At 26.2% G+C, this 22,930-nt stretch overlaps 1 protein-coding gene and 1 non-coding gene across 5 annotated transcripts in view; both read right to left on the minus strand.

Annotated features, from left to right (window-relative positions):
- Positions 1 to 4,117: 4,117 nt before the first annotated feature.
- Positions 4,118 to 22,930, minus strand: part of LOC145831221 (huntingtin-like) — a 39,371-nt gene continuing 20,558 nt past the window's right edge. For 3 of the 4 annotated variants that reach the window (XM_082938368.1, XM_082938369.1, XM_082938366.1), the window contains 30 exons: positions 22,693 to 22,815; positions 22,382 to 22,498; positions 21,875 to 21,996; positions 20,006 to 20,157; positions 19,141 to 19,326; positions 17,958 to 18,040; positions 17,354 to 17,545; positions 16,133 to 16,378; positions 15,942 to 16,064; positions 15,725 to 15,841; positions 15,198 to 15,295; positions 14,793 to 14,893; positions 14,513 to 14,637; positions 14,275 to 14,419; positions 13,885 to 14,096; positions 13,396 to 13,579; positions 13,135 to 13,232; positions 12,187 to 12,330; positions 11,542 to 11,793; positions 11,297 to 11,402; positions 10,498 to 10,604; positions 9,820 to 10,070; positions 7,918 to 7,999; positions 7,461 to 7,645; positions 6,876 to 7,032; positions 6,451 to 6,667; positions 6,030 to 6,135; positions 5,533 to 5,695; positions 5,190 to 5,350; positions 4,118 to 5,003 (listed from right to left, as the gene is read on the minus strand). In XM_082938368.1, the coding sequence (XP_082794494.1) occupies positions 4,754 to 5,003; positions 5,190 to 5,350; positions 5,533 to 5,695; positions 6,030 to 6,135; positions 6,451 to 6,667; positions 6,876 to 7,032; positions 7,461 to 7,645; positions 7,918 to 7,999; positions 9,820 to 10,070; positions 10,498 to 10,604; positions 11,297 to 11,402; positions 11,542 to 11,793; positions 12,187 to 12,330; positions 13,135 to 13,232; positions 13,396 to 13,579; positions 13,885 to 14,096; positions 14,275 to 14,419; positions 14,513 to 14,637; positions 14,793 to 14,893; positions 15,198 to 15,295; positions 15,725 to 15,841; positions 15,942 to 16,064; positions 16,133 to 16,378; positions 17,354 to 17,545; positions 17,958 to 18,040; positions 19,141 to 19,326; positions 20,006 to 20,157; positions 21,875 to 21,996; positions 22,382 to 22,498; positions 22,693 to 22,815 (4,605 nt within the window). In that variant the 3' untranslated portion in view covers positions 4,118 to 4,753. Of the gene's footprint in view, positions 5,004 to 5,189; positions 5,351 to 5,532; positions 5,696 to 6,009; positions 6,136 to 6,450; positions 6,668 to 6,875; positions 7,033 to 7,460; positions 7,646 to 7,917; positions 8,000 to 9,819; positions 10,071 to 10,497; positions 10,605 to 11,296; positions 11,403 to 11,541; positions 11,794 to 12,186; positions 12,331 to 13,134; positions 13,233 to 13,395; positions 13,580 to 13,884; positions 14,097 to 14,274; positions 14,420 to 14,512; positions 14,638 to 14,792; positions 14,894 to 15,197; positions 15,296 to 15,724; positions 15,842 to 15,941; positions 16,065 to 16,132; positions 16,379 to 17,353; positions 17,546 to 17,957; positions 18,041 to 19,140; positions 19,327 to 20,005; positions 20,158 to 21,874; positions 21,997 to 22,381; positions 22,499 to 22,692; positions 22,816 to 22,930 lie in introns of those variants that run through there. The other variant, XM_082938370.1, reaches the window with a different exon arrangement.
- On the minus strand, positions 8,660 to 8,732 carry Trnar-ccu (transfer RNA arginine (anticodon CCU)). The gene has a single exon. It is a non-coding gene; the product is annotated as a tRNA-Arg (tRNA).

The following is a 22,930-nucleotide window of genomic DNA, read 5'->3' on the forward strand; positions in this document are numbered from 1 at the left end:
ATTATTAATATCAACAAGCTACTTTTTTCTTTTTTGCAAAATCTAAAATATTTTTAAGATATTTTAAAATTTAAAAGATAACTATACTTTTTACTTTATTTACGCCATATCTAAAAAAATATTTAATGTTTTTCAAAAAGAAAAAAATTGTTTGTAGATATTAATATGATCTACATATTTATTTTTTATATTTGACAAACATACATTACTTTCTTATTTGTGGCTGTTTCAATTTTTTTTTAAGAATTTGAATTTTCGGAATTTGAATTGTCTGAATATGAATAGTTGTGCACCCACAAAATCTACATCCTTAAGAAATAATTTATAGTAAACTTAAAAAAAAGATAACTTCAAATAAATTATTAGGTTATTTATTTGAATTTTTTGACTTAATCCTTTTTGTAATTAAAAGTTAGTAAATTGTAATTTGTAATTAAAAGTTAGTAAACAGCACTTTTTTTAAAATGTAAACTTCTTTATTTTTTTAACTGAAAATATATGAATGATATTTCATTTAATATTTTAAGAAAGATCAAAAACTTTTAAAAATGTTATTTTTCGTAAAAATTTATAAAAACAAACTAAAAATATTTTAGTTTGTTCAATTTTGTGTAAATTTTTTTCTTTTACTGATACTGATTGTGCATAAACGTTTAAGGTTTTAATTGAAAAAAGGTTTATACGCACTAAAAACCTTTGAATTTAAACTGTATAGTTTGTTGTTTTATAATATTTTAATAAAAGTTGTGGAGTAAAAAATAATTATTTATGCCTTTAAATTTGTGATAAATGCTTTTTTAGTGACAAAAAATTTATAGGACACTAAGATTATCTGAACAAACCAAATTAATACTGTTGAGTTTTTTATTTGCTGATTACTAGTTTTGTAGCTAGCAAGTTTAAAAGTAATTTAAAAGAAAAATATATTCTCGTATAAATCTAAAATTAACTAATTACACAGTACTAGTATTAAGTGTATTTGAATTGATTTTTTATCAATACTCTCAACGGTTAAAATTGTTATTAACCCAACATAAACATTTAAAACTGCATGGATGTTCTTGAATTAAAATAACACAATTCTATAATATTAAAAAATTTTTTACGTTAACTGAAAGAAAAATAGCTAAAAACTTTTAAATTATATGTTTAATAATATTTAATTTAATATCTTAAAATAAATCAATAATTTTTTGTAATTATACCAATTTTAACTAGTTAAAAGAAAGTCAAAATCGTATTGATTAACTGTTTAAAATATTAAAAATCATACAGTGGCATGCCACTAACTATACTAAATTTTAGAAAACTTAAAGTTTGAGAAGAAACTTTAATGAAAAATCGTTTTTAAGTATAACACTTGTATTATGCAAAGTTTACTAGTAACATATACTAAGTTAAAAACACATTAAAAAATATTGAAACTAGAACTTATAAAAAAAAAAGTTTTTTATTTACGTTTTATAAATTCACAAGGAACTAGTCATTTTTCCACAAGTCGTCAGTTTTGCACGAAGTCACTTTTACACGGATTTCTTTCTTACAAATTAATTTATAAATTTACTAAAATTGTTATATACTTACATGTACACCTAACTAAAAATTGAACAAGTATTAACGAAAAACATAACTTATTTAGAGATTAAACAAAATTTGAAACATATTTACAATAAACCGAAATAAAATAAGTGCAAAGGTTACTTTTGTGAATTTTTGACACCTAAACAAATTCACAAGTGCTTAATATAGTGTACATTTTGTTTTATTAAAAGACCAATCTCAAATTACTTTGACTCTTATTATAAATTAAAACATCTAAAATTCTTATTTACTTTTGTTAATAATTAATTTTAATTTGTTTAAAAAAACATATGTAACTTATTTTTACAACACAGTCGACAGGGTTTCATGAGTAACTCAAACAAAAGTGAAAAAATAATAGTTTTTGTTTTCTATATTTTTGTAATACTAATATAAATAAAATTGGTTTACAGCAAAACTTTCATTAACTAGTTATTGAACAGGAAGTATGGTTTACTTAAAATTTAGTTAATAGCATTTTTATAAGTTTTAATTAAAGCACAAGTTAAACTTTTTTCAAATAAAAGGATAGATGCACTTTGTAGTTCTAACCCTGCTCTAAACTTTAAAAATAGTCGGGTTAGATTGATTATTTTTCAAAGTTCAAGCTTGTTTAGTTCTGTTAGATGCTCTTTTCTTTTTATTTCTTTGTTGTTTTTAACTGTAGGTTTAATAAAGTGTATTTTGATTAAGAACCTATCATGTTATTATTTGACTTCCATTGAATATAAACTACATCAAAATTGTTACTTCAAAAGATAAAAGCAATTCTCATAAAATAATTTTAATAATCCAATGTAAAACTTAATATAGAAATTTATTCTAACAACTTTAATTATAAAACAGAAAACGCTTAGACCATTACTAAATAAACTAATTACATTTATTTTAAAACTTTTAAAAAGATAGTTTAAGTTTTATATACAAAAATATGTTTACGATATAGAACTGTAGTAGGGACTACAGCAATAGGTAATTACACATTTTAACCAAGGCAAAAGTACCTTACGTATTTAATTTAAATTTCATAGCTTTGATTTATTATTAATTTTTTTTTTAAATATTAGTAGATTTTTCACTTATGGTAAAAAAATTATAATTTATATATTAACGACTATTTGAACAATAAGTCAAATACCCTCTTAAAAATAAAAACATTTTACAGCTTATTGTATATTAATCTTTTAGTATTAAAACGTACCTAATAAGTTCGAGAAAAATTAAAAAAAAAAGGAAGAAACTTTTTAATGGAAAAGTTGCGATTCAAAAATATCGTAAATAGTTAACAAAATCCTAGTTGAAAACACAAAGAAATTACAAAGTCAACATTTATTACTAATTTATTTTATTTTGAATATTACAATGGACTATCAAAAAATTAACTAATAAAGTTTTCTACAAAAAAGCTAGCTCAAATAGTTGTTACCTCAATTAAACTATACATAAGTACAGCACTAGTTAAAAATTTACTTCTGTATGTTTTCATCCAAAAGAATGATGCTTTAAATTCATATTTAATTAAATGTTGTTAGTTAAAGCAAAAATAACTGTCATTTTTAATTCCTAAGTAAAATTTTAAAATCACTTGAATTCTAAAAAAAGTATTGTTAATTTTGATCTTTTTAGGCAGATACTTTAATGGAAAATTAAAGATATGGCAATTCTTAAAAACTGTGGATTTTATAGAAATAAGTCAAAAACTTCTCTCCTTACCTTAAATTTTCATAATATTTTTATAAAGATATTTGTAAAAGTAATGAATTAAAAAAAAATATAAGAAAGGTATTTTTAAAGTAACAATTATTTTAAATAATGCAAAAATAATAAATTTAATTTAATTATAACAATATATATTTAATAACTTTAAATATTACAAAATATAAAATACTGTAAATAGATAAAATACTTACATAAATTTTTTTTAATATGTTAACATAACAAACTATTATTCCTTGTACGAATATCAAATACTTCATTTTTATAACGTTGCTAAATAATTAGTTTAAAAGCCTTATTTTTAAAATAAAAAGTAACAATTTATAGTACTTAAAAAAAAATCTTATAACAGTTCAAAAAAAATTTAACGATGTTTAAGAATTTTTAAAAGAAATGATAAATTCAAAGACTTTATTTTTTTAAGTATGACTTTTCAAGGAACTTTTGTGACAAATTTTCAAAGGTTTTGACTTTTTATTATGCAAAAATAAAAAATAAAAGGCTTACTCTTTATTTATAAAAAAAAAAAAAACTTTAATTGAGTTCACCTGTATTTTAAATGATAGTAAGGATTACAAGTATTATAATTCCAGAATGTTTTTAACATATTCTTACTAAAAGCTAACACGGAAACTCAAGTTATATAGTGACACATTCTAATCATATACACAATTAAATAATCAAAAAAGAGCAATTTGTAATTTTTTTGCACAACATTTTTTGACTAAAAAAAGAAACTTGACATTGTTACAAATATTTAATCACATCAAAATTCACATATTTTTCTATCTTTTGCACTAGTTAAAATTCTGAATAACACAAGTTAATAATACTAATTAAAATTTATTAATGATAACAGTTCAAACCTTTTTTATTTTTTTAACAAAAAAGATGATAGAAAAATTGCATATCAAATATTGCTTTGACATAAGAAAAAATAGACGAGTAACAATATTAAACACCATTAAAGTTAAAAGTTAAATAAAATATGTTACTTGAAGTCTTTATATTTACTACCCTTACAAAAAATATAGAAGTTTTATTTTTGAGAATACTGTAGATACATATATAAATAAAATTTAACAGACGTATGTTTTCAACACAAAAAACAATGTAATATCAAAAAAAAGTTTAGTATCAAAAAATAAATAAATATGTATACTTGATTAGGCAAAATATTAGTTTAGAAAATCTTAAAAAAAATATAAAAAGTTTAAGTAGATAGTAAAAAACTTGTAGTAACTTCTAATTAAAAAATGTAGTTTCTTATAAACTCTTACCTTAATAAGTTATTTTTTTATATTAACTTTATCTCTCATGCTCTTTCAAAACTTCAACGACACTAATTGCACTACTAAAGTAAACAGAAAAGTTACATACGCATAACTATACGTATAACCATGAACCTACAACAAATTACAAGTTTGTTTTGTTCGCAAATTTCAACTCCTTTTCATCATGTCTTCAGAATGCCCGAGTCTCCGTCGACAAGTTGCAAACATCTCAGCAGCATCCGGTACGCCTTCGAACACTTCAGATCCTTCTTGAGCGTGTTCACGGCTTGGCAGAAGACCGACTGGAACGACTTGCGGTCGAGTTCGCAGTCGAGCTGGTTGGTGTAAAAGTCGAGTGCGCATGCGCAGAAAATTTCGAGATCTTCATCAGTCTGACCGAACTTCTTCTCCCGGGAAATGATTTTAGAGATTCTTGGAAAGAATAAAGCAAATTTATTGGTTTATATTTCAATATATATTTTTTATGTAAATACTACAATATGTTATTATAAAATATTCAATTTATGAAGTACTTTTTTTTGTAGATTATTATAATTTTTTAGGTATAGTTTGTGCTCATAACTTTTAAGTAAAATAAGTAAAACAGTTGAAACTAACAAAGAAACGATGAAATGGTTGTTAGACGAGCTGGCAAACAAAATGGTGAGACACCATACGCTGGTGTTCACTGGTTGCCGCTGTATCGCGTTGCCTAGCGACAACAGAACCCACTCCCTTATCACTATGCAGTCTTCCTTATTGTGCAGTAATTGGAAAATCTGTTGAATATTAAAAGAGAAATTAAAATATATTTTTATTTTTACATGGATTTAAAAACTACATAATTTTTTTATGGTAAAGATTAGTAAACAAAATCAATAATTGAAGTTGTACTAAGTCATAATTAGTATAAATAAGCGTCAAATATCTTAAAACCCTGAAAAGATTAAATAAAACCAACTTCGAAGAGTAGGTAGGCAAGCATGTTAGAGTGAGGCTGAACGCTGGAAAGAAATTCAGCGATAATTTTGTTGATGACGTCTTGTTTTGATATGAAGTCGTTTATGCAAACAGCAAGCAGTTTACATATCAGTTTGGCTTCGTAAATTGTTCCTTTTCTTATTCTGGTGTTTAAAAAACATTTTAAAGTATGTTTTAGTTGCTTAAGTTATAATAGAATAGTTTAATACATAAAATAATTTAAACACTTAATAATATTTGTATTTATAACTAAAAATGAAACAATAATTTGAATTTAGTTAAAACTAATAAAAAAAGAATATATAGAGTTTTGAAAAAAAAAAAAAAAAAAGTAAGGAAATAAACTTAACAAAAGCTACGAAAAAAAAAAAGATTATTAAGTTTCTACTATATCATAAACTTATAGACATATGATGTAAACTATAAAATAAAACATTTAAATGAAATCAAAACTTACTTTAATTAAAACAAACGAACCGTTCAAAAAGCACAGAAACTCTCTCCATGGCGAGGAGTCTTGTTTCGACAACGTCCAACATTTCTGTTGAATCTTGAGATGAATTCGAATTTGTTCTTATTTGACCTTGAGTATAGAGAAAAAAAAGATTTGAAACTCTATTCATGTTCACTTGGTTAGATAATTGATAGAAGATAGTTGATTGTAGAAGTAAACATTGGTTTGATTATACTATTTGCTCCTAACAAAACTTAACGTTTTATACATTCAAAAAGAATTGCAAAGCTAAATAGTACTATGTTTCTTGTAGTGAATTGTAGTGAAACACAGTTAAAATTACAAAAGTAAACTGTTAAGAAAATAAGATATAAAAACACGTTACTTAGACCAGTAGCGCAACCATTATTCTATATTTATTACTATTTATTTACAAAAACTCACCGCAGTACATCGAAATGAGAACGACGTGCAGCGAAGCCTTCATTCGCTTCTCTGATTGGCTGACATCCGACAGCAGCTCCAATCCGCACGACTTGAATGCCGACTCGCAGTGGTTGTGCGAAAGCGCGAAGGACGTGATCAGCTTGTGCAAGCCCTGCATTGTTGCGTCATAGAGGCGGCAAGAAGTTTGGTCGGAGGTCACCAGCGTGATGAAAGTCTGATTGCAGGAATTACTAAATTAAAAAACGGTGTTTCTCGAGTTTTTGATAAATTTTCAAAGTTCGCATTGAAGAAAAGAGATGTAGTAATGGTAGGTATAATGTTTTTAAACAAAACGACCTCTAGTTCAATGTTCAAACGCTTTACAAGGTCCCTTACTTATACAATACAATTTAAAATTTTAAATAAAACATACAAATAACAACCTGCAAAACGGTGTTGATGAAGTAGCTGGTGACCACTAGTTGCTGGTTGTTGGCAGGTGAGGTGACAGTGTTGGATATCTGGATCATTTCAACCGCGCATGTAACCGCAATCACCTTCAGTTCTTCGTTCAGTTCAACATCACCTTCTGTTTCCTCCCTGAAAGAGTTTTACGAAATATTAATCAAACTATGAAAAAGTTTGTGTTTTTTCTAGTATTGACATAAAACCAATTAGGTTATTATTATTGATTTACAATGTTATCACCAACATTTATGAAAATGCAAACATGTATACAGGGTTGCCACAAATCTAGCTGAAAATTTTTCCTGACTGTTCTAAATCAATACCTTAACAAAACCGATTTAAGAACACATAACCAAAAACTTAAAATTATGTAAAATTTTTAATCTTATATTCATTACAGGTTAACACAACAGTTAATTTGCAAAATAATTTTTTTAGAAAATATAGAATGGATAAATTGTTAAGGCAGAGTTTTTTATTAAGTTTCACTATAAGAAATAACAGAACATTTTACTTATTCAACTTATTATAAATTTAGTTTTTCTGAAAACAAAACAAACATGTTTAGCTGCTGGAAGACGACAATGATGTAGTTGGACATGTAGGTGAAGGTTGAGTGCAGGTTGGTGGGGTGCTGCAGCAGGTACAGGAAGCTATATAGCCCCACCGCGTGGCAAGTGCCCAGTTTGGCGGGGCTGAGTAGGTTTTCGATGCAAGTGTTCACCAAATCCACCATTTCGCTTCTCTGAATTGATAAATATTTTATAGAAGACTGTTTGTTTAACAGTTTAATTTTGGGTTTTATTACATAAGTTAACTAGAAAAAGTATCAAACAAACAACTAAAAGTTAAATTAAGTAAACAGAACATAAACAAAACTTTTTTCAAAAAAAAATCTTGGTCAGTAGAAAGTCAAAAATTTTAAGTTTTTTATTTTTGAAAGTAGTACTTTAATCAATTATTTTTAAGCTTTTATGAAGTTTTATTAATTACATTATATTTACCAGTAAAACTTACTAATCCAAGTAAAGTAGCAGATTTGCATAATAATAAGCACAAGTATTGCTCGATAAGTTCATCTTCTTTGCTTATTGAGCTGCTGTATAAGTTAAAAAATAGATATTAAGTTTCTTTGAAACGATCTAAATAAAAAAATTCTATTTGATTTTTTATAGTAAGTTTACTATTTTTATAACTTTTAAATACTGGTTTATATACGTTTAAATGTTAGTATAAGTATTTGATTTACCCAACATTAATTATATGCTTTTAAACCTAAACTTTTGTTTAAAATGCTACCTTTATAGAACAGGACAAAGTTTTTAATCTAAAAGTTAAAAGGCTGACATAATTAATTACTTCATAAGATCCTTTTATTAAATTTAACTTTTTAAAATGTTTTAAATGTATACTATTCCTTACAACCTTTTTTGATTAAAATTTTACTATCAAATAAGATATTAAAATAATAACAAATTTACAATAAAAAAAGTGCCTATTTATCAGGATATAAAATAAAGTGAGAAACTCTGAAAAGTCATTAATTTTATCAAAAAAAACTTTAAAGTTTTAAGATTAATACTTTTATAGTATGATAAAAAACTATACTAATTGATATTTTTTATTTTGTTTTATTCTGATCCTGCTTTAACAATAATTTTCAGTGCAAAATTAAATATATAATATACTAATTAATCTCAAAAATAAGTTATTTGTTACGATTTACAAACTAAAACTATTTCAATCAAGTTGAAAAAGTAGACCACGCCGGGACTCGAACCCGGAATCTTCTGATTAGGAGTCAGACGCCTTATCCATTAGGCCACGCAGTCGCTTGCACGCAAGGCTTTTTAGTGCAATATAAAGCACATTTTTTCGATAGAATTTGAGAGAATTAAAAAATGAGAGAAGTAGGCTTGTAACCTAGATCTATGCTAAAATTCAAACTAGAGGTTATTTTTGTTTATTTGTTGTTTTTTATGTATAGAATTTGTTACACTTTTAGAAAAAATTTAATAAAAAAAAAAGACTTCAACTAAAAATAAAATTTTAAGTCGCTTTTAAAATTTCATGTTTTATAATTTTTTTCTCTATTTAAACTAATGGTTTGGAAGTAAATGAAAATTATAAAAAAAAGTAAGCTGTTCCAATTTTAAAGTTAGCTTTAAGCTAGTTTTATAGTAAATATAGAAAAAAAAAACAAGTAATTCTAATTTTTTTAAATACTTTATACACTTCAAAATGTATTTAAAAAAAAAGTTTAAAAATGGTTTTTAAATAAATATTTTACGATTTTTTATTAACTGTTGTTGTAAGTATGTTATTATTAATATTTGTCATAATTTTTATCTTAAAGAAAATAATTTATCAAAGGCTTTCTTTATTTCTGTTAAAATTATAGTATTTATGAATATAGTTTACAACTTTAAGGAAAATTTTTACATAAGTTACTATTAAGTATTGAGCTTAAAATTGTTAAATATGGCACATCTTTCACGGACCGCCGTATTTTATATAAACTTTGTTAACTTTTTTTTTTCAAACAAAAAAAGCACTGTTTTAACATATTTGCTTACTCTCATATGAAAAATAGCATATCCGAATTCCTTTAAAAGAATTTTTAAATTTAGGCTGGTTTGTATACCTTTTAAGCTAGACAATAAAACCCGTTGTAGGTCGCACATCACCATAGTTTGATTTATGGTGCTCCAACTAAAAATATATAACAACTTTCGTTGACTTTTAACAAATACATCAGTTTCATATCACCAACCAGAGATGCCAGAAAGCATTTCGTTTAAAAATTTATGTTAACTTTTTTAGGAGAATACTGAGCTACAAACTTTCAAATAAAATATATAAAAAAAAGCACGCTTAAGTGAACAGCTAAAACTAGTGAAATTATATTTCAGTTCTAACTTGATCAGTTCGGTGCATTGTATGAACAACCATTCGAACTGATGTTTCATGGTGAACAGGTCCGACATCATCAATAAACACCTCAGGTACTCGCACGTCACCCGCCTGTTCTGTGACGTAACGACGTCTAATTGTTGCGTCACGACGCCGATCCACTCGCCGATCAGGTCAAGCATGAACTGCACGCACGAATGCACATCCACGATTGAAGACTTCTGATTGGCTAAAGCCGAAGAAGCCGATTGGATTGCCTGTAAAGGAATTGAGATGTTAAAGTTTTAAGTATCTTAAAAGAAAGAGTTTGAATTTTTTTTTCAGAAATCTTGTTGAAAAGTCTAAATAGTAGTCGACTGGTAGTTTGGGTAGCTTTAATAAATTCATTAAAAATATTGGTGTTTTAGTAATTTTATAAGCTATCTAAACCAATAGTTACCAAACTAAGGTAGTAATTTCGCCCATACTTTAGAAAATAATAGGTTTTATATGGCAAAATATTTATGCATCAGCAATTTTTGCCCCTTTTGGGTAACCCTGATTTAACGAATAAATAAAATAGTTTTTTTCTCGTTTAAATATTAACTAAACAAACAAAATTAATTAGTTGTACTACAAAGGGTAAATTGTTTCATGTTTTTATCAAGCTGACAAAAGTCTTGGGCAAAATTTTAAGAAGCTTACTTTTTGTTGTTCAATTTTTAGCTGTTTCTGCTGAATTTTCAGTTGTTCTTCGAAAACATCGCTTATATCACTTGAAGAACTTGTGTCGTCATAATCGTCCATTCCTCCTTTCAAATAAAAACAGTTTACACTTTTATTTGCATATAAAGTAGATAAGAATTAACTTATACTTTGTTTTTTATAAGGAAACTTTGTTTTTTATAACTCTAATTAACTAGTTTACAAATACTTCCGAGTAATACTATATAAAGAAGCTTAATTTATCAAATTGATACTATTTCTAGTCTCAATTCGATCAAAACCTTAGTTTCTAACTTTTTTATAATATTCATAAACTTAAGCTTTGTAAATTTGTATGGCAGTCAAGACCAAAATCTAAAATATCTAGCATAAATCTATAAAATCTAAAACTAACCTTTTCTGATAATTGAAACAACAACCATAAAATTAACAATTAAATTGAAGAACATAAGTTAACTTGAAAAAGGAAAAAAACTGATTCAACTCAATCACATCAAATTTTGAACAAAATACTAGCCTGAGGTTTTCAAAAAATGTGTAATTTAGCCAGATTTTCTTGAAAAAGAAGATCAAAGAAGCCTAAGTCAGTCTGAGTTTTTCAGAAAATCCCCAAAATTTTCAAATTAGCCCGAGTCTTTTCAAAAGTATCAAACCAGACTGAGTTAGCCTAAACGTATAGCAGACCTGAATATTAAAAGTAAGAAACCATATTGGGATGAAAAACCCAGCGTCATAGATATAGTTGTACAAAAAAAAGTCTATAGCCAATAACTATTACCCGTGTTAATAGATACATTTTCACTGTCAGAAGTGAACGAAACAATATCTCCACTGTCATAATCGTCTTGTAAGTTGTAATTAGAACGGAAAAAATCTGCACTTATCTGAATAAAATAAGGTGTGTAACAAACTAAAGTAAAATCTTTTGAAAAACAAAAATATTACTTGGTTAAAACTTACATTGTTTAGCCTTTAGTTAACCAATAAATGTTTTTAGAACTTTATTATTATAAAACTACAAACTTGTCCGAAATTGTACACATTTCGTCTCGGCACTCGCAAGTATTTCGACAGAAACTCCGAGTTTTCGTACTGAATTTCGTTGGGTAGCTGTTTGTGATTGGCTGGCGTGAAATCAGGATCGCCATGGCAACTGTTACGTGACTTAACCGTCGTCTGGTGGTTGAGCAGGTTGATGACCTTGAGGAGTTGACGGGACGATTTGGTTGACATGGCAACGCGGACTTTGTTGCCACCAGATACTCGATGCTCAACCTTGAGTGAAATAAAATAAAAATTTGTAATAAACAACATTCATTAATAAAATTTATTCAATTGTTGACTATTAGATAACTTTATCACTCACTATTAGTAGGACTTTAAACCATGTTTAAGTTGAAAAATTTAAAAAACATTTGGTAATTTCATAAATTCAAATAAATTTTAATTTGAAATCCTTTTTTGCAAGAGCTGAAAATTAAAGTATTTATACTGAATAAATGTATTATGCACAGTTATATGCTAACTTACCAATAAGTTTAAACTTAAAAACAACTTTTAAACTGGTCAATATTACATGAACTTATGATTTTAAAACATTTTATAAACAAAAAAATAAACAGAGCTCATACATTAAAATAAGCTATTTCAAATACACTTAGCACACACTTGGTAGCGGGAAGCATCAGGATGGCCCGCTTGCGGCGCTAACGAGCAACTCATGATGAGTGACGTCATTGCGCGAACTGAAAGACACGAAGTTTGACACGCTTCAGTGGTTTCTTCATCTTCTCCATAGTCCCCAGATGATTGCTACGCGAAAAAAACATTGTCGTCGGAATCCAGTAGAAAATAATAAAAATTGGAGCTAAAATAAACTCTAATAGATTGCACTTCATTTTTATTTATTCTTTTTAGGAACTTAGAAAACAATTCAGCCTGACTTAACCTGAATTTATGAATAAATTAAAATAAGATACTTTATTTGAGTTAAAAACTTAAAAAGAATTGCTGTTAACCAAGCCTAAATATTAAAAAAAAACAAAATTATAATAAAAAGGACTTAATAAAAACACTATTTTTAAGCCAAAAAAGATTTAGAGTCACATATACTAGTCTGAGATATAAGAAAAATATGCAAAATAGCCTGAGTTTAAAAAAATTAAGCCCGAGTCAGCTTGAGTTTTTTCAAATTTTAAAAAATTAGTCTTGAGTTTTTCAAAAATTTCAAACTAGCCTGAGTTATTCTGAGTGTTAACCTTGCAACTTACAACTATGTTAAAGATTAAAGACAATTATTTTTTTGAGTTTAATTATTTATATATTTTTTTAGTCTTTTTAAAAACTTTAGAATTTTTTTATTTTAGATGATGAAGAGAAAAATCATAAGGTTTGTTAACAAAGTAAATTATACTCGAGAGCCTAAAGGAAAACTGTTGAATAAAGTTATTTTGAGAAAAACATAAAATATTGTAAAATAGCGTCTTTGTTTACCGCTGTACTTATTAAATTGAACTAGGAGAAATTTAGTACAAAAAAAAAACAAGTCTAACCGAATGTAGAAAATACTTATCACGAGTTTTTTCAAAAAAAAAAAAGAAAAAAAAAAAGTAAAACTTGTCCGTTTTGTTGTGGATTTATAAGAGACTGTTGTGACACTAGAACACCCAACATTTTTGTCCAAATTTCTTCAAATTGTTGTCTATTGTTCCAACCTGAAAAATTAGTTCAAGAAAAAACGTTTCTAAGACTATCAGCTAACACCAAAAAGAGAGTTGTGTAACTAAAAACACAATGAAGATACAAATTTGTTTTTTTTGATACCCATAAGATTCTCTATAAAATTACCAATTTGAAATTACTATTTTTTAAACTAACCGATACTGTTGAGTATGGATATGTTGCTGATTAGCACGTCGTTTTCTTGCAGGTAATCAGTAGGAATTTCGCCTGCATCAAACTTGTGATCCTCGATTATCCGGCAACTCCATCCGAACTTCCATATCGAGGGAGGTATTCGTATGTACGAGGTGAAATACTCATTTCGACATATTTCAATGACCTATTATTTTTAACGTTGCATTACTTTTCGTTAACAAATTTATAACTATCTGTGTTTACTATTAAAAATTGCTCAATTTACTGGTCAAAAAGTTTATTTGGTACAATTGCGAATTAACATTCTATTTATTACTAGGTTTTAATAGGAAAAAAAATCAGACATGTCTGATAAATTCAAAAAAAAAAGCTGAATTTAAAGGTTTGGAGAAAAAACCAGTAAAAAAGAACATATAAATTAAATATACTTAACTTTGTACTTTTAAACAATTATAAAACAGTAAGTTAAACAAAAAATATAGCACTAACCAAGCTTTTGAAAGCTTTCAAAACGCGAGGTGTGAAGATATCAACAGCTTCACATGAGGAGTGACGTTCAGTGAAAATTGAGTGGAAAATTACAGACAGTCTCAAGTTGCAGCCGAGCAGACTCGACTTGTCATCAAATATTGTTTTGGTTTGTTTTTCGTCAAACTCAGGTGGCAGCATGGGATATTGAGAGTTTAGTTTGCTTTCTTTGACTGTTTTGTTCAATACAAAACTATTTGAAAAAAGAACGGTTTTTGAACTTTTTATAATTTATTTGTGTGATAGTAGTTAGTCTTAAACTTTATTTCAAACGAAGAAAATTTATGCATTAATGAAAAAAAAGGAGTTTGACAACAACTTAGCCATAATACTTTTGATTAAACAACTTACCATGTTCATAGATTGCACTCAGTAACTCTACATAGGACATCAACAAATATTTTTCATTATTAAATGATTTCAACAAAAGTTTTAGAATCTTTTTAATGTTATCATTTCGGAAAGTTTTTTCACTTTTGAAATTCCAAATCTCGTACTAAATTAGATTATGTTTATTTCAATTTGATTTTTACACATATACAGTATGTACCTACAAACAAACAAAACTTATGTATAATAATGAACTTACTTGACAATATAAAAGAGAAAACTGTTTTTCAATATCTGGTAAGTACAACAAGCATTTAGATAAAACAAGTAGATTTTCTCTTTCTGTTTTAAACACTTCAAGTAGCTCTGGCTTAAATTCTTTATCTAAAAATATAAAGTTTTAAAAATTGCTGACTATAAAGGTATTAGTCGGAAGAAAGTTTATTATAACTAAAAAATCATTGAAGTTTTATTTTGATTAAAAAAAATATTTTAAAAAGCACAACAAAAAAAAACATTTTGTAGAAAATAAGACACACCGTTGCTTGAATAGCGATGGTTTAAAACTTCATCATTTACGTTGGAGCAAATACTTTGGATTTTTAGTAACACTTTATTCTTTGCAGCTTTCCAAAGACACCTAAATAATGATGCATGGGATTAAAAAGGCGATAAATTAATGGAAATGTTTGTTAGTAAGAACATTACTTTTAGTCTTAATTTTACTGTTAACTCATAAAAACTTTTCATAGTTTTACAAACAGAATTACTAATTTACATGCTAATTTAAAATAACAGTTTTTAAAGCAGATAAAAATTGATTGTAATTTCTTAATACTTAAAAAAACTTAAAATAGTACTGGTTAAAATTTTCAAATAGCAACTATACAAAACTTAACTTTAGAAAACAAAGTAAGAAATACAGGTACAACCACAAAACTAACAACTTTCCTGTTTCATTCAAACTGGAAACTGTAAGAACTTCACGTTCCTGCCTTCTTAACGTTTTCAAGCAAGTTATCAGAAACTTCAGTTGGAATCTCTAAATATTTATGACAACTAATGTAAAAATAAAAAATAATTTTCATATATAAACTAGAATACTATATTAAAATATATAACAGTTCCAATATATAAAAAAATGTGGATAAAACTCAAATATAAAAAGAAAAACAGGTTTTAAGATTAAAGTAGTAAGTTTTTTTAGTTTAATGTCAAATGTCTAGCATTATACGGATTAAATTTATTACAAAGTTTAATAAGAAACTAAGCTTTGTCCTATAAAAGTTATTTAAGTTATACACAGTTCAAAATTTACTTTCTTTTACGAATAAAGTTTCAAAATAAAAATTCAAGCATTTTGAAAAAAAAAAACCGAAAATTTACTGTAAATAGTCATTGCAAGTAAAACTTTTGTTAGTAGATATTAAAAAACGAACCAAGCTCAATGGATTATTAAGTTTAAACACACCTCATGTTGAACGATAGAATTGATTATGTCATCATCGGCATACGTCAGCATGATGACTATTTGCGAGGAAAAACATTCTCCCCAGCAAGATTGTTTCAGTGAGTCGTTAAAGAAGTTCTATACGAAAATGTGTTGTTGTACACAATAGAAATAAATAAAAATAAATATAAAACACATGGTTTTTATAGTAAATTTATTATTAATTAAAAGAACAAACTTCAGTTTTTGTTTGCACAACTTTTAGGACCACTTCATCAAAATTTTCTTCTTTGGAGTTTAGCTGTTTTTGAACAAATCTAGAGCACAAGGAGTGGAGTCTTGGAAACTCTTCAAACTTTTCCTATACATACAAATCTAAGTAAATTCTATAACGGCAATCTAATTAAAGCATGTAAATACACAACGTACCAAGTTCTTGTTCAACACATCCACAAACAGGCTTTTTTCCTCACTCTCAAGACTTATCAGGTTTTCAATCAACCGACAGAGCACGCGGCTCGTAAGATCGGAAACGTACAAGTACGGGGAGTCGATGAAATTGCGCTTGCTAGGAGTAACGGCTAACAGCTGAAGTATTTTATTCCAACAACTCAAGTCATTTTTGTCAAATTTTTTCTTTGACAAAATGCCGAGCATGACTTCAATTTCTGATAGCTGTTTTAAAGGATGTTTCAAAAAAGATAAGAAACAAAAATATAAAAAAAGTTTTTTTTTTAGATTTAAAATATATGCATTATTTTGTAAAGAATGTTAATAATTAGTTTCCCATGAAAAAAAATAGTGTAAAAAGTTTTCTAACAACAGTTTTATTTAATTTTAAGAAAAAGGATATAAAAAAATATAAACAATAGTTTGTAAAGAATGTTAGAAATAATTAAAACAGTAATTTTAGTAGAAGCAAAACTTTTGTGGATTTAACATATTCTTTAGTAACTACACTAACTAAAGTGTTTATTAACTAAAACTTATAAAATAATGCAGCTACTAACTTATGTTTGAGTAAAAAAGTCGGAGCAATTATCTAAAAAACAAAGTAAAGTGAAACGTTTCTTTATGAAAAAGTCTAGTGAAGCATTTTCTTCATAAACAACAATTTGGTTAAAACTTTTTCCTAATTAAATACTAAATAGATTTTTAATAATAGCCAACATGAGTTAATTTAATTTATTCCTAGGTTAAAGTTTGAGTATAATGCTATGGGGAAACAGGGTAAAGATTAAGGATTTAAAACAAAGGATTAGAAAAAAAGTAACATTTTGGATTACATAGGTTTTAGATATATAACTATTAAGTTAAAAGGTTTAGGTATAATTGCAGCATATAAAAAACTTAAAAAAAGTAAATTAAAAAAATATTATAACAAGGTATCTTTTATAATGACCGAAACTTTTCCCATAAAAAAAATTTGTAAAACTTTTCCCATGAAAAAAACTAGCGTAAAAATTTTTTCAACCATAGTTTTTTTTTTTAATTTTAGGAAACTCAAGTTTTAATTCTTAGACCTAAAAAACTAATTTTAGAAAAAAATTATGGTTATATAAAAAAATAAATTATTGTCTCTACTCAATAGTATAAAACAACACTTCCTACGCTAAACAAATAAACAATAAGCTAAAAAACTAAACTAACATCTCTATATTTATTGAAATAACCAATCAATCTTTCGGAGGAGAGCATGACTTTGTTGATGACCTCATCGCAAGGCACCTCTCTACTGCGCATGCGCACTATCGTTTGCAATATGTCATCATCGCTGCTCAACAGCATCGAAGTTATCACGCTTGACTGGTTGCTTGGTGATGTCACACTATGGTTTTTGCACTGAAAATTGAGTAACAGTCCGTCAAGGTTGAAGCAAACATTAGTTTTTGACCATTTCTTGTTTAATATTAACTTTTTGATAAACTTTAAAAATATACTCCAACATAACAAAACATTGGATTTAAACATAAAGTGGAAAATTATTATTTACTATAAAACTTGATAAAAATTTAAGAAAAAATATAAAGTTAGTAAATAATAAAACTCTGCAATTTTAATTAAAGATTAATTATATAATTTTTTTTTGTAATTTTTAATAAAATTTTCTATACCAAAGTTATTTCAACATTAACAATTGTAATACTAAAAATTTATGTATTTCAAATTGTGATGTTTACAACATCATACAAAATTTACTCAAATATTTAAGAGTAAAAGTTTGCACCAGTTAATAAAAAAATATGTAACCAACAATGTAGTCGCACGAAGTTATTAAAGCTCCTCTTTTTATTATTTCTTCATTTATCAACGCCATTATTTGATGATCCTTTTTTCCTAAAACGACAATACAATTTTCTTTTTCTCTTAAATATTTTATACATTACAGTCACCTCTCGCGAATTTACGCACATTGTGTCCACAGCGAAAGTGCGTAACTAAACAAGAGGTATCAAATATACCTACTTTGTTGGCTGTTTTTTCTTACAATGTTTTTGATTAAATACAGTTTGGTGACTTTCTCACCTTTTTTCCTTACCAAAGTAATTTTCACCTAAATTGTACTTATATGTAAAAAGTTTTTGATAAAAATAGTTTATGTGTATACAAAGCATGTTGTTTTCTACTTTGTTCCTTACCAACCTAAGGGTAAACTTGTCTTGCATGGTATTGGAATACTTGCAATATTTTTCTCTAATAACATACAAGACAAGTTTAATCTTAAGTGGGCAAGGAACAAATTAGCTAAAAGTTGAGATACATTGATATTCAGTTGAAATGAAACTATGTGCCTAAAATAGTGTGAGGAATTGAACATTGTATCTTGTTTGATTTAAAGGTATAAAGGGGGGCTAAGAAACTTAATATATAAAGAGCAAAGTCATATATAGTTAAATAAGTTCCTTATGGAGGGTACAAACTAAAAATGTAAAATTCTCAATTTTATTAAAAGTCTATCTTCTCATGTATTTTTTAATCACTTACTTTAAATATTGTTGATTTGCATAAAAAATATTTGGTTAATAAAAAAATACAATAAATTTACAGTATTACAATTTTTTAAATTATTATTTTTTGCATTTTTTAATAATTATAAAATGATTAACTAAACGAGTGCGTAGATTCGCGAGGGGTAACTGTAACTGCTAAAAAAGTAGCTAGAATAAAACAAAAAAAATTAATTAACCTATAACAAATATGCATTTTATTTTTTAAAAATTGCTTGCTTTATCGCTGATAAAAAATATGAACTGCACATTGCACATAAAATATTTAATAAAACTCGAGTTTACTTTGAAAATCTTTACTTATTACAGAATTTGTTAAAGTTAAGATAGTTTGTAATAACGCTTGAGTTTAGATCAAAAGTGTTTTTTATTTCTACTTTATAGAAAACAAGTAAACAACTTTAACTAAACGGTCAGAACATCTCTTACTTGAAACAGAAGATAAATATTGAAATGGTTTGACACACAAGTTCGATGTTGAAGTGAGGAAATACAGCCATAGTAGGGAAAGGCATGGTGTGAAGTGCATGATACGCATGAACACCGTCGATATTTCCTCCAACTTTCCGTGTTGCGACTCTTGCGGAGAAGGGAGCAGCACTCCTTTGAAGTTGTCTGTTATTGCAAAAATTAGTTAAAGATTTTTAGGTCAACTTAAAACACTAATAGAGATCAAACCATAAAAAAAGTCATAAAAACGTTTAAAAAAATGTTTATAAAAATAAAATGAATTCAAAAATACAATGATCAAAATCTAAACAATGAATAAGACAACGTTTCAAAAAAAAAAGTGAAAACACTTATTTTTACCATTACTATGCAAATAAGTTGAAATAGAAGAGCAAAAATGCTAGAATTGAAACATTTATTATATAAATCAATTCTATAAGTTCACTTATATACCTGTAATTAACCGATGTAAAAATGTACAACTAAATTTTATTGAAAAAATGTTTAAAAACTAATTATAATTACTACTTTTAACTGTATACAAATAAGATTAACAAAACATATTGTCTAATTTTTTTCGAGACAAAATTTGGCATGCAGTTTTCTACTTTTATCAAAATTAGATAACTTTTAAAAACTAATATTGTGTTATAAGAAAACAAGTTACTAAAAATATCAGCGGCAAGTCACCAGTAAACAAATAAGCACACAAGTATTTAATACCCTGACATATTAAAGTTTCTGTCAATTAAATTAAGTTATTAAGCGTATTAAAATTACAGAAAAAAAGTAGAAGTAATTAAAAATTTTTTTTTCAATTAACAAGTTTGAATTGAAAACTAACCACATCTGTAAATATATATGAAACTAAGTAATAGCTCAGACAAAAGCTGTGATTGAAGTTTATCATAACTTTTCAGGTTTTCTTGGTCATGACAGTTTTCTGAAACCTTGAAAGTGACTTTAGCCGACACCAACATAACTTCATTTAAAAATCTTAAAATAAATTTAAACTTTAGGTAAAGATTTTTTTAAAGTCTTAAAACACTTATTGAGAATTTCAAAAGGTACAAAACATAAAAAAAAAACAAATTTTAAGTTTTTTTATTTATTTTTATAAAAAACTAGTTTTTTCTAGACTTTTATATCATAAATTTGGGAACGGATCTAAATTGCACGAGAACAAAATTGCACGAGTGCACTAAATTGCACAAAGCCAAATTTGTACGAGGGCAAAATTGCACGAGGGAACAAAATTGCACGAAGGGTCAATTTTGCACGAGAGTAAAAAAATACAGAAAAAAGAAACTAAAAAAAAGTTTAATAATTAAAGAAATAAAAAAAAGTTACTGGCCGAGGGTAAGAGTTAGGGGTAACAGTGATAGTGAAAATAATAAAACAATTAATAAAAATTATTATTAAAAAAGTTATCAAAAATAAAAAAAATATCAAAAAAAAAAGCTACCGACCGACGGTAACGGTTAGGGGTAACAAAAAAAAAAACTAAAAAAGAAATATTAACCCGTGCAAAAATATCTCCGTGCAAAATTGTATGCTCGTGCAAAAGTATCTTCGTGCAACGTTGTGCACTCGTGCAATTTTGTCCCCTCGTGAAATTTCGTACGCTCGTGCAAATTAGACAGCTACCCCATAAATTTTGATGCATTAAAAAAAACAGAACTGTTTTGTAATTGAATAATTATTTATCAAACATAAAGTATCTTATTATAATGATTGATGTATTGTGTATAAGATTGACTGATACCAATACTTAGTTTTACTTAATGCAATGATGCACTTTTAAGACTTTATTTGTTATAAGTCTACTTAAATTCTTATATGATGTTTAATTTTCTACTTTACTGGTTCTAAACGTTTGAATTTACAAGTTTATTGTTTATAAATTTTTAATACAAAATTTAACGTGTACTTTAAACAAAATTTTAAATTTTATTGCAAAAACATATTTAGAAATAATTGTATGATTAAGTTCTAACCTGATAAAAAAAGAAACAGAAAAAAAAAATAGTGAACTAGAAAACACTTTTTAGAAGAGTTTTATTGCATAAAACAGGGTTGCCAATAGTTTTTTTGAAAAATTTATTAAAGTTTTTAAAAGTACAATTTTTTTGGTCTATTTTTAGTATAAAAATAAATCAAAGGTAAAACACTGTTTTAAATAGTATAACAAGATTTAAATATACTGTAATGCTTCTTTAAAAGTGTTATATCATGAACAAAATTCTAAATGTCACAAAATAAAATAAGTATATGACAGATTTTTTGTATCTAATCAAAACTTTATTGTTTAAATGTAAAATTGGTTTAAAATTTCAGATTTTCAAGTTTTTTTTTCAAATTTTTCAAATTCCCGGTTTTTTGGCAACCGCGATAATACCAAAATAAACTAAAGATAATGCTTAAATCTTAAAACTCGTAACTTTTTAATTACAATTTTAATCTTTTTCTCAATTTTAATATAGTAAATTAATGTTGAATTTTAAATATAAATAGTAAAATTATAGATTCTATTACTTTATCCTACTACGAACAGGTATCCACTTAAGGTCAAAATAATAGTAAAGGTAGATAGTAAATCGAATGATATTAAAACTTGTAAATATAGCCAGTTATAAAAATAGTGTCTTGTATAACTACAAAAAAATCTTTAGTCTAAAGCAATAAAACAAATAACTTTGAAATGTATACTAACTCAGTAAGAAATATTTGTATTGCTTCATTTGGGTTTTTTGATGATTTACGGTATTGTATTGGTGAAGTTGGCTTTGTTTCAATATTAAAAGGAAAAAACACTCTCTTGTTAAATCCTTGTACCTAAATATAAGTTTGTTCATTACTCTTGCTTATACAACACTCAAATAAAAACGACTGATGTAATTTTATTAAGTAAAAGAGTTTCAACAGGTAAATTATAAAAAACAAGGTATACTTGTAGATTAATTTATTTGAAAAAAAATCATAAACTACCAATGAAGTAAAAAAAAAAGTTGTTCTAAAAAATAAAAAAATTTAAAAGGATTCCTCTTACGAAAACTAATTCTTATATCTTTTAAAAGTACATTAAATCAGTACTACTACTAGTAGTAAATCAGTATTAAAAAAATATGTTTATAATAAGATAGTAGAATAAAAACCTAAACTGTCAATCAACTAAATTTAGTTATTTGACTCTTCTAGATTAAACATTTTTAAAACAAACTTTAGGCAATGATCTTTGAATGCACGATAAAAGTTCATTTTGTGGAACTTGACAGATAACTAGTCTGAGCAGAACTAAAAACTTGCTTAACCATCGCTGAAAAACTACCATGGAGTTCTGGAATTTATTTGTAATGATTTGAGATATTTTACATAATTTTTTAAGGATTTTTTTTTAAATTTGCAACTAAGAAAAACGTACGTTTTTAAGTTAATTTATAACTTCGTATGAGCTAAACTACGCAAAAATTAACTCCAGACAAAAATTTAGCGATAAAAAATTAGAAGCTTATTAATAAGATCGTAACTAACGATGTTCTGCGGTACATCGAACATGATGGGAAGTAAAACTTCGTAGGGCTTGAACGAGGCATGTTGCAAAAGTGACACTATAGTGTGTAGTTGCTGTATGTGTTTGTAACACAAACTTTCTATCTGAAGTTAGATAAATTTTTCATAAAGTTAAAATTAAAAATTACTTACTTAATATTCAATCAATCTATTTAGGTGGACAAAAGTCTTTGACTTTTATATTTTATAAATTAAATTA

This window comes from Thalia democratica, chromosome 3 (assembly GCF_965202585.1).
Source record: "Thalia democratica chromosome 3, ktThaDemo2.hap1.1, whole genome shotgun sequence".
NCBI classification, from domain to species: domain Eukaryota; kingdom Metazoa; phylum Chordata; class Thaliacea; order Salpida; family Salpidae; genus Thalia; species Thalia democratica.